The following is a 12,505-nucleotide window of genomic DNA, read 5'->3' as shown; positions in this document are numbered from 1 at the left end:
TTAAAAGAGCTTTGTTGAAAGAGCAAAGATAAAGCTCATTCCGTTGCGAAAGTTTCAGGATATGGGGTGTTTAATAATGGCAAATAAACTAGACTGTAAGAAATGTTTTAAGGCTGTCAATATGGGTAGTCAATTAAAATCTACCATGAATGTATAAAGCTCTGTATGAATTAATATAGACATGGTCTTGCATATATTATTATTCAACACATAACCTGTGACTAAAGAAAGGAGACGAGAGAATTAATTAATTTTTTTTGGAATTTAATAGGTGTTTCGTGGACTTTGTAGTAGATTTTTTTCCCATTAGCATATAGGAAAATGTAGTTAATAATATGGCAACTGTATTCTTCTTCAAGTTTTAGATGTTTTACAACATCTAAAATAATATCCATCATCACCTTTCTGTTCCTGGTTCCTTCTTCCATTTCTTCTGTCTTATTCTTGTCGTTTGTTCTATATAGAAACATTTTATTTGTACACTGCAGTTTTAAGGTAAATGATCTCTTCCTTTCTGTACTTCTTTGTCTTTGTTTTTTTCTCCATTAAGAAAAGCGCTTATGAACAGTATATTTGTCTGTGTGAGTCTGCGTTAATTAATATCAAAACTGAAAGAAAAAATGAAAGCCCTATGAAAAAGTGACTTAACTTGAATATTTGGATAATGCTGTAAGATGAAATTGTGCTTGCAGTAGTTTTTATGTTTATAAAGATTCGCTTTTTCGTTTCTGCCATATTCTTTGCCGCTTTGTTCAGTGTGTCTACAGAAAATTGTCCAAAGACACAATGAAACCATTTCTAGTAAAGTCACAATGGAACCATTTCTACCTCAGAGAAGGATGTCTAACTTGATTAACGGAGTCATTTAAAGGATGTCCACTGGGAACAGCTCTAATGTTTATCTTATCAATAAGGTTAAAACAACAATTGTCATCTAACCAATGTGCACCAGGGGACTAGTGGCAAGAAATCAGTCCACAAGCGGTTCATTCTTTTCTATCAATGAACCTCTGTTAGCTATTATCTTGCGTAGGCAGGGAGGTCAAGCATTAGCAGTCAATGGCACAGTCAGTAAGGTGAGGTTGAGCCCAGACAGAGAGACTTATTGCCTGATTAGAAGCTAATTGGCAGCACTGGCTATCTCTGTATGCTGAGCTTCTGGAAAACTTCTGAGCTTTGAGTTTAGAAATCTTTAAGAAACAAAGCTGTAGCAGTAAACAATACTTAAAAAAAAAATCTTTTAAAATATTAAACAAACAAGAATTCATACAGTGCCTTGTACAATTATTCACTTCCTTTGAACGTTGCGCTGGTTACATTCTGGAACTGAAATGGACTTTATTGGGATTATGAAAATGTCACAAATCTATATAAAATAGTCCACGAAATGAATAGACTTGTATTTTCCTATACAAGTATGTATAGGAAATGTTCAAAATTGTAAATTTGTCAGAAGTTGCATCATTAGTTGAATGGAGTTGGCCTGCCTGCAAAGTGTCATGTTATCTCACTCTAAGTACACCTGCTTTTGGGAGGCCCCAGAGTTTGTTACAGAAGAGCAAGGAGCTATCGAAGCAAATCTAGGCCAAAGTTCTGGAAGACTATCAGTGAGGGTCGGGTTTAAAATTAAGCACTATTAAAACCATTATTTTAAATATGGAAAGAACTGCAGCCCTGTCTAGAGGAGGATGGCTAGCAGAAGTCAACAAGGGCATTAGTCTGGGAGGCACAAAAAAGGGGCCCTGCTGCTGGGTGCTTGTGATTTTTCTTCTTTCTAACCCCTAACCCTTTCTTTCTTTCTTTTTTTTCTTAGTAGGTTAAGCACTGGTTCAAAAAATGTCTGAACAAAACATTATTTAAAAAAAAAATTGTGATGGAAGGATATTGCTAGCGAATGTTGTTCTAAATATCAATGCATTGCATTTGATTAAATCAGCACTGATACAGTATGCTTGAAACTGCTGACTGTATTTGTTAAAGAAAGCATAAAAACATAGCATATTGTTTGAATGGGTTTTTGTGTGGGCTTTAGATTTAAGCAAAATGCAGAGTATCAATACATATGGGAAATGTAAACACACATAGAGTTGTCTCCCAACTTTTACTCTTAGTTTGACAACAGTGTTTTGTGTGATGTGCTTGCCATGTTTCCTGTACATGACAACCTTGACAAGCCATTCTTAAAGGAGAAATTCACTTCCAGAACAATTTACAAATAATTTACTTTCTTGTGGAATGACACAAAGTTCTATGTCTTTGTGTCATTTTTGTTTGTTTAACTTTGTTTAACTGTGTGTCATTCCACACGCAACAACTTCGGAGCGGTCCTCCTTCTCCACACTGTAGTTCCGCCTACGTCACGCATGACCTTCCGACGTGATCACGTAGTACGTAGCATTCCGGATGCGCACCCCAGAGCTAGGGCTAGAGGGGCTTTTTTGGATAAAGTATACAATATTTTATTTTTCTTAGAAAATGACGATCGTTTCGCTACATAAGACCCTTCTTCCTCGGCTGGGATCGTTTAGAGCGCCTTGAAGCTGCATTTAAACTGCATTTTGGAAGTTTAAAACTCACGGGCACCATTTAAGTCCACTATATTGAGAAAAATCCTGAAATGTTTTCCTCAAAAAACATAATTCCTTTACGACTGAAGCAAGAAAGACATGAACATCTTGGATGACAAGGTGGTGAGTAAATTATGTGTAGATTTTTGTTCTGGAAGTGATCTTTAACTTTAAAGGCTTGTTACTAAAGGCTTGTTAGAGGATAGATAGATAGATAGATGGATGGATGGATGGATGGATGGATGGATGGATGGATGGATAGATAGATAGATAGATAGATAGATAGATAGATAGATAGATAGATAGATAGATAGATAGATAGTAAGCTCCAACTTTCCAACATGCTATATTAAGATACTAGACCCAAGGATATTCAATACGTATGTTATATAACTTTATTCTGTCATCCATAGCAGTCCATAATCAGATGAAAGCCAAAAATCTATCATTCTGACATTTCCCCCTGAATGGAGTCTTTATTTAAGCTTTGACTTTGCATGAAATTATGTGCATGTTATGCAACGTGGGCGTAGCCTAAAATTAAATGCATTTTATTAAAAAAGATGTGCTGTGTGTCTGCATACATGTGTGAAGCCTTGAAACTTTGCTTGCTATGCTTAATAATGCCTTCAGTAGTGTATCATGATTGCCTGTGCTTAGAAACGTTGTAACTGGTGAATGCAGGTTTTCTGCACTGTGACTGCTGGTCATGACCAAGAGAAGAATGAAAAGAATATAGAATAGGTTAAATAAAGTAGTATATAATTTGGGAGAAGCTGAAATGGAGCTTTTTTAATGGTTGAATTCCGACACATACCCCCTTCAGGTCAGCTGCAGGCACTGGTCTATGTTCGGGTGAAATTTTTTACAGAAGTCATATGAGGAAACAGGAGGCAGTTATCAGATGACCTTGGCTGATGCTAGTATTTTAATGTCAGAGAGATGTGTCACAGCTGTGAACAAACCCTCTGTTTGAATACCGGACACTATTCTGAGACATTCCATCATTCAGATTTTTATGAATTTATGAATTTATTTTTTTTGCAAGTTACAGTTGTGGTCCCCATAGGAATGCTCAGGCAGTGCCATCTATGGAGGATGTGATTTTGGCCTGGCTTTTGGTACCCTGTCCAAGTAGTTATTTGTCTGTGTGTGTGTTGGTTTTTAGCAAAAGCCTGTTTGCAGATGCAGGTTTAATGGCACTGCAGAGGCGAGCAGCTTTGAACACTTTTCCCCCATCGTGACAGATCGCAGTGCCTGCAGCTAGACGAGCCCCTGATAGCCTTTAAGAAATATGGCACTAGTGGTGTTGCCATGGAGATCAACTCAATGCAAGCTGCATTTAAGCCTCAGGAACACATAATCAAGTTCCTCGGCTTTCATTTCAGCACAGTGTGCCGTACAAAGGTGTGTTGCAGAGGGGAACCTTTCCACTCAGAAACTAAGTTTAGGCAGCTGGAAGCAAAGTGAATTACCATTTTTGTTTTCCTTGATTGCATTTGTTGACACTTTATCAGCGTGAAATCATTTGTAGAAAATGTGAGTCGGTATGTGGAAGTAGTTTGAATTAGAAAACAGAACAAATCAGAAGGCTGCTGAGATGCCAAGAAGGGAAATATCTCACTCTAAGCAATAAAAGTTTTGGTTTTCCAAACTTTGCATTTGCATCATTCCTTGTTATACAATGTAATGCCATTACTGTGACTTGCTTAAGCATTCACACCTCCTGCTGTTTAAAGATTTATATATGATCTGTATCCATACAAAATAGCCCATCATTTCTAAAGTGGGGAAAAACAGGATAGTTTGCAAAATTGTAAATATGGAAAAATTGGAGACCAATTGTTGCTGTGGGTTGTCTGTTCTATTTTTAGCCCAAGCTTGGTGGCACAACTTCCTGTGAGGACCCTTGATATGGAATTCTTGGCTTGGGTCAGTTCATTGCAGCCATACGGTTTACATACGCTTCATATTGGTAATATTACCAATGGTGGCTGGAATGGATTATCTGCATTTACATTATTTCTTATGGGAAAATTCGTTTCGCAATACAAATTTAGGAACTCGCCTCCAGAATGAATTTCCACTGTATATATACACCTTTTCTTGCAAAAATTGAATGAATATGACACAACCACAGCCTCAAGAGCTGTCGAGATGTCCACCAGTAGTCAATAAAGGAAACAATATTTAGGGAAGCAATCAAGAGGAAAAAAAGTAATTTTGAAGGAGCTGGAGATCCACAGCTCAAATGGTAAAAACTGATTACAGGACAACTGTAGGACAGACACTCATCAAAGCTCGGCATTATTAAAGTTTGCTGAGAAGAGAGCCATTACTGTAAAAAGTAAATATGTTTACAGTTTGCCTAAAGGAATGTTGGATATTTTGGATATGGATGTATGGATACTCAGCAAATATAAGAACAAATGTTCATTTTTAATCTGATGAGCCTAAAACTGAACTTTCTGGCCTTGGCACAGAGTGTTACATTTAGCTGAAACCCAGTGCTCATCACCCTGAGAATACCATCCTTCCGGTGAAGCATGGTGATGGCAGCATTATGTTGTGGGGACGTTTTTCAGCAGCAGGCACTGGCAAACAGGGGTAAGAAGGGCAAGAAACTCTAGTTTCTTCTAATTCTCTAGAGACATGTTATGCAGGTAAACTAACTCAAAAATTGTTGCTAGGTGTGAGTGAGTCTTTGCACTGGGCTGGAAACTGCACCTGGAGCTGAAGTTAGCTGTTGTACTGCTGTCCTTGAAAATATAGTTGCTCAGGTTTTTAGTGGGTGTCAAAGATGGCAGTCTCATATACCTGAAGGTTTTATTGTTATGGGCTGTGCCATTTTAGACTGGTGATTTTTTCCATAGGTTTTTTAAAAACATTACTTTGGAATGCACAGGCTTCTATTGCTGGGTAGAGTTTTATACCAGAATGAAATCTGATATCGCTGCACCACACAGCACTGTGTACATAGCTGGTTTCAGGTAGTTTTAAAAACACTCAAGGTTTATAATAAGTTCATGAATGAATAAAGTAAAATAAAATAAAAGCAAAACCTAAAACACTGAAAAAGTAAATCACAATGCAGAGATACTTTTCTAAATGGTTGACATTGTAGCCTTATTTTACATTGGATTCAAGGGGCTTGATATTTTTTTTAGTAATATATGTGCAGCAGTTTCATAGATTAACGGGGGTGCTTGAGGTTATAAATTGTCATTTTGTTGCCTGTTAAATTGTGGCTTAAGATTAAGGCTTTGAATGTATAAAGCGGTAAAGAGATTTTAAATCCACAAGGTTTTGTGATACTATTTCAAATAAATACCTTTATATGTACTTTAAATATGTTGTTACTGTAAAACAAAATAGTTATGAGATTAGACCTAGAGGAAAATGCCTGTAGAGTAAAAACAAGTTCTCACAACAAAAATAAAGCATATGAACCACTATAATTGTCCAAAATGTGTTTTTTAGTTCAACTGGATTACTACTGACATTGCTGTAGTTACTATCTACACTGTGTCATATAACATAGTGTACACGTCATATATTATATTCTATCCATCATCTGTCATGTTCTGTCTTTTTACCTCCCTCTTATCAAAATCCTAGATGTTAGAAATAGTAGCTTGTGTGCTTATGTGCATGCCTTGGGACTACAATATTTAGCTTTGCATAGAGCAGAAATGCACCAAACTAAGAACTGTGTTTAGACACTAACATTGCCTGATCCACCATTTACTGATTAGGAATAGTGGCTAATATTCTAAATTAATACAGTATATACTGCCCAATTGTACATTTTGTATTTCAGAAAGACATATTTAATGTTAGCTATATACTTTAATAAATATATAATGTATTTATTCACATGCTAGTGCCATGGTCAATTTCAGTCTCATTTAACAGGTGCAGTTGGTTTACTTGGTTTCCTGTAATTCTGCTCTCTGGATGCATTAATTCTTTGTATTTGTTGTAGTGTGCTGCACTTGTCATTCTAAGAAACTGTAGTTGTCCTGCATTCGTTTCCTGTATAAACGTCTGACAAGCACATCCACTGGTAGGAGAGATAATGAATATAGACCCTGGTGATATGGCCTTCTCACAGAGCTATCAGTGTCACAGTTCATTACGCTTGTGCCTTGTGAGTATCCACAAGCAAAGATGCTTTTAAAGCTGCCGCTATGGAAACAGCTTTGTTCTTTTTTTCATGGACCTCATGCTTGAAAAATTATATTTAAATGATAGACGTATTGTTTCTGAGTGAAAAGGCTATCCCCCCATGTCATCAGAGTCCAGCCTCTTCAATGTTCACCATTGCTCTTCACCATTAAATGAAGCTTGTTCGCTATGTTTGATGTTCTCATTAAAATTTTTGCCTGCATCTTGCATCTCTGCATCATTCTTGATTGATCCAAGATATTCATTTTGCATATTTTTTTGCTTTCGCTTCGATCCTACTGAGTAAACTGTATTGTTGTCATGAAGCACATGCCAGTCTGACCAGAAAATGAAGCATATAGCTAGACTGAATGAATTAGCAGTTGCTGAATATAATTATGCAAATGAACAATATCATTAGAATGTGCATGCGGATCTTGACATGTTATGGTTCATCTGCTCGACTAGGACACATAAAGATAAGGTTTTGGACTGACTGGTTGAGAGCCAGAGGACTGCTGTGTTTAAAAACAATGTGACACGGTTTGCGTTAAGATAAAAAAAAAAAAGAATGAAAAGCTGTCACTTATCTTGGTATTAAAAAGCCTGCAGAAGCTGCAGAGTTGCTCTGTGATTATCCTCCTTAATTTATTTGTGTTTCATGTTCTTGAACATCATTTTAAACAAGTGTTTATTCTAAGGAAATAACAATTCGTGCAATCTGTAACAAAGTCGTAGAAGGGTAGATGATGTTGATGATGTCTTTTTTATTGTCTGATATCATACGTGTGTTGACGTCCTTGCAGACTCACTCAAGTTCGGGAGAAAATATACTGCTACTTAATGGAAATGTATCATCAGTTTTCTTAACACTAGTGGCAAAACAAGTCCAACACATTGAGGAGCCACCACAATATTTTACAAATGGTGATCTGGCAGATGGTGTATATAGCAGTTACGACCTCATCCTCTGTCAGCACACATGATTCTACTTGTAGCTGACTTTTGGCAAAATTCAGGTACTGCGTTATTGAGGATTCTTTTAGGAAATATATTCATCCTCATAATAAAATTCTCAATTCTCATAATTCTCATAATAAAATTCTCAAAAATTCATGAAACAAAATACCTTAAATACGAACCTTAAAATATAAAACGTTTATAGCAAAGTTTTTAATATAGTAATTGTTGCCCATTCATTGTTGTGTCCAGGCAGGGTCACAGTTTAGTGAACACAAAGTCATAGCTTGCAAGTACAGCAAACAATACAGTGAACAACAGTCATTAAGTTTCTACAGGAAGTGTTTTGTACATAAAATATAGCAGTGTGACTGATGACTGAATGTATGCCTCAGTGTTATAATGGTGTTCCTTTTCATTTTGTCATGGAAGGTGATACTTGGAGTATATCTGGTTTCACTGATAATTGCTCTCCTGTCCATATGTTTGTCGATATGTTTTTCATAAGTGATAAGAAAACTGAGGGGGAATATATGTCACTTTATCAGTTAACTGGCAAATATGGTCTTTTTTCTATCTCTAGTAGTTCTAGGTGTTATGAAACATGGTCCTCTGATGGTCCTGCCTATGATATTATCACTGCTGGTCTTGATTAGGTGTGTAGGCTTTAAGCACCAGAGGATGAATTGAGTACGATTACTAGTAATGATAACCTATCCATATTACATTGGCTTCCATGTGAGCTGGAAAAACCAGGAAACATTAGAACATGGAGCGATATGCTGCAATAAATAATTGGGAGTGTCATTTACCTTCTTCCCATAGGCTTGGTTCAGCTCTTGACTTTGTCACTATAATTGTTTATTGATTTAGTTGATCTTTATTTGTAATTCTACTCTTATAACACATCAGAACTGTCACATACGATTCAAAACATCACATAAAGGGAAAGAACCTGTAATTTTCCAGTTGCCACTGAAAACAATAAAAATTAGCCCATGCTTTGTGCACAGGATCACTAAGTACACTGTCTGGAAAACAGACCGCTTTGGGCCATTTGGTATTCAGAATTAAAAGCATTGTGTTATATGATGAGCAGTTTGAGATTTTACTCTTTTTCTGAAAGCATAGCATACAGACTATGTAGAATAACAAAATGATGAGCAACAAATCGAAAGTTTCCCGCTAAATCATCCGGTAATTTCTATCTTAAATGTAAAGAACTGAACATCTTCAAGTTCGAGTTCATTAGTGTACATGTCGTATATCTATTTGGGGGGAAAGCACACTGCTTGTGTGTGTGTGTATGTATGTGTGTGTTATTTGGTGCCAGTGACCTATGGATCTGTCTCAGGTTTCAGTGACAGCCACTGTACTGCTTTTTAGGAGGTTTGATGCCTGTTTTTGCAGATAAGTGACACTGCAGAGAACACGAGTGATGAGAGGAAGAACAACAGGTTCTCTTCTCTTCACGACCACCCCCTCTTGCCACTGCGTGCTGTGAGCATGCTCAGTGGGACCTTGCTGTAAATGCCTGAGTGCTTTTGTTGTCTCTGCGCTACTCATCCTAGTGCTGACAGAATGCCCCTCTCCTCCCCTCCCTCCTTTTCTCTATTTTTCCTCTTCCTTCCTTTCTCTCGCTCACTCTCCCTCCCCCCACCATCTCTCCTCTCCATGCTCCTGTCTCTGCGCATTAGCCAGCCAGCTCTCTGGCGAGATGCGCATGGATAGGAGAGTGTTAGTGACCACCAGGTGTTCCCTGTTGACTTTGAGGAACAGGGTCTTCAGGGCCGCTTGGCTCTTCTTGAAGCCTGAACATCCGAGAGGCTGACCTGCACTTCTCTCCTTGCTGTCTTGTCAGATCCGAGAGTAAGATTTCCCGCCTGGCTCAGAGACTCAACCAAAGGCAGAGAGATGCCGCACTGATCAAGGACTTTCGTCCGCTTCTCTTCTTCAGCGTTTCTCCAGGGAGCTCACAGAGCCTTGACAGGTGAGTACTCTCTAACCTCCTCACTCCTCCCTGCCTTCGGTTTCCTGTGACACTTTTTGAATTGACTGACCTTATCTAACTCAGGTATGATCCATGGTGTCACTCGACACCCACTAGGTGTTCTTCTGGCTTTCGGATTTTGATTAACGAAGTTGGGTGATAGGAAAAAGTCAGCCTCAGACATGGCATGGAGGAAAGAAGAACTCTCAAGGCATTCACTAAATCACTTGCTGGTGTCAGAGGCTGTGCTCCTGCACTGTAGAGCGTGTATTATTAGCGCTGCGTGGGCGTTCTTACAGAAACTTGGTACAAGCAATGAAAAATGGCATACTGCTGTAATGTCATGTCTAAATGGATTATAGCCTGCTGGGTGAGAAATATCACCCAGAACACAGTGGTTCAATGGCTCTCGAGGGAAAATGTCAATCTTAACGATGGACAGTTTGGATGAAATCACTCGGATGTGCAATTCATTTTCTTATTTGCGTAATGATGAGCGTTTTATTATTTTGTTTTAGAATGATTTTTTTCTCTATTATTACGGTCTTCAGTTTCTCATATAATCACACCACTTTTATCATAGGACAGCGTGTTCCCAGGCCATTCAACTGTGAAGCCGCCTTTTTTTGTGAATGATGTTTAAAACCTTGATTTTTTTGAATGATGTCCTTTCGTTAAGCTTGTGTTCCTCTCTCTCTGTGTGTGTGTGTGTGTGTGTCTGTCTGTCTGTCTGTCTGTCTGTGTATGTGTGCATTTGTGTGTCTGTGATGTTACATAACATTGCTCATTCACTACAGAACTAATATAATCATACACATACTGGCTTTCATTTAATGTCTTTTTTTTAATTCTTTTTAGCAAGATGAATTAAGTTCTTCCTTTATTAGGTCAGAGGGGATATTTCATACAACAAGGCTGTTTCATAGCATTTCACAGTATATTCAAGCTCAGAACTAATTAGATGAATAATATCAAATATAAATATATAAATATAAATATAATAAAAACTTCCTTTGAAGGGAGAAGGCGACTGATGGTAATGTTAAAAGACTGGATGTGATACTGTTTTGACACTGAGCTATTACATGATGGTTTCCTAATGGAAATAAAACAGATTACTCTTGTCATTATATGAACTAAGGAACAAGCGTGACAAGAATGAGAAGCAATGTGATGGCTACAAGCTCAATTACTTTTTTCAGTCAAGCTTATATAAACACTGGCATATACTAAAAGTGAACTTTTTAAGGGCTAAACAAAATTTCCACTAAACAGAAAAAGGCAGTTAATTCATTAGATAGGTTACATGCTTTGAATCACTTTGCTGCAGTCAACAGGACACTTTAGTCTACCAGTAATGGTGCTCCCAATAAAATGTGTTTTTGTCTTCCCCTTCCTCTAGGAGCTTCGGTGTTAATATGACCCAGCAAATGCAGAACCTCCAGCTGAGCCACAGTAAGAAGGGGGCTGCTCCCGCCTCCCCCAGTGCAGCCAAGCGCCTTTACCGCAACTTGTCCGAAAAGTTCAAGGGCAGTCACTCGTCCTTTGAGGATGCTTACTTCTTTGGCCGCTCGGATCGCATCCGCAAAGCCTCGGTGAGCAACGTAACATGAACAAGCATGAATTTGCTTGTTGTTTGTTTATTATTAAATTATAAGTTATATTTACTTATTTGTTTGTTTGTTTGTAGTAGGTGCAGCTCAGCACATAGAAAGTGAATACTAAAATGTTACTCCATTTGCAAATGTCACTGACTATTGAGTGTCAGGTTCAGAGCTGCCAGAAATGGCCTTTTCACACATTTGATAGCAACAGTTTCTTTGCAATCTACTAAGTGTTCACAGTGTGACCTTCAGTTTACATTCATCCATAACCGAGCTCCCATACATAATGAAAATGCACTGAATTCCTATATTATGTAATGCACAGACATTTATGTCCACTTATCACGCAGTCAACTTTAGAAAAGAAAATGTGTCTGAAATAAACATTACACAATGATGTACATTATTCATTCAATTTGAAATATTGATTTGAAATAGACATTTTTATATGATTTATATGGTTTTTATATAAAATATGGTAAAATAAGAAATCTGTAAGTTGCTTCTTGCTTGTTTTCATGAAGGGTGCACATAAATTTGGAACTAATGATAATAACATTTAATTAAAAGAGTAATGCATGTCTGCTCATAGCACAAACTCACTGTATTTGATTAATTCGTAACGCATCTTTGTTTATCTCTATTGATGATACTGCTGCCAGTAAGTGACACCATTTTCTACTACTATAGGTCAAAAATGGTGTCATGTTTATGAGACAGCACTGGAAGTGGATTGCGCTATATTTTGTTATAATATAAATATAGAGGAAATATCAGATGTGTTAAGCTTTCTTTCGGACTCTGTACTTGTAGAATATTCAGAGCAGTGAAGCTCTGTTCGAGGCTGTGGAACAGCAAGACCTGGATGCTGTACAGATCCTTCTGTTCCAGTACACAGCGGATGAACTGGATCTCAATACACCCAACAGCGAAGGCCTGACCCCGCTCGACATCTCCATCATGACCAACAATGTGCCAATAGCTAAGTTGCTGCTCAAAGCAGGCGCCAGGGAGAGCCCACATTGTGAGTACTCCTGCATGGCTGATAAGCCTACAGTAAAATAATGTGTACAGTGTACATTTTATTTTTGCCTGTTGATGATCAGACATGGTGGAATAGTTTTAAAGGAATACACTGCCGTGAACCACTTGGATATTAATCTTTATTATTAACATGGGCTCTTTAGTGGCATTTTTATTTTGTAATGAAATTCTAA

General features: G+C 37.7%; 1 protein-coding gene across 4 annotated transcripts in view; it reads left to right on the top strand.

Annotated features, from left to right (window-relative positions):
* The window catches only part of ankfn1 (ankyrin repeat and fibronectin type III domain containing 1), a 64,212-nt gene that overhangs the window by 25,579 nt on the left and 26,128 nt on the right, over positions 1-12,505 (top strand). For all 4 annotated transcript variants that reach the window (XM_058406580.1, XM_058406579.1, XM_058406583.1 and 1 more), the window contains exons 7-9: positions 9,556-9,684; positions 11,087-11,279; positions 12,102-12,312. In XM_058406580.1, coding sequence (XP_058262563.1) covers positions 9,556-9,684; positions 11,087-11,279; positions 12,102-12,312 — 533 coding nt within the window. The remainder of the gene's footprint in view (positions 1-9,555; positions 9,685-11,086; positions 11,280-12,101; positions 12,313-12,505) is intronic.

The sequence above is a fragment of the Hemibagrus wyckioides genome, linkage group LG13 (genome assembly GCF_019097595.1).
Source record: "Hemibagrus wyckioides isolate EC202008001 linkage group LG13, SWU_Hwy_1.0, whole genome shotgun sequence".
Classification (NCBI taxonomy): Eukaryota; Metazoa; Chordata; class Actinopteri; order Siluriformes; family Bagridae; genus Hemibagrus; species Hemibagrus wyckioides.
Note: the sequence above shows the minus strand (reverse complement) of the source record. Positions and strands in the feature narration are given on the sequence as shown.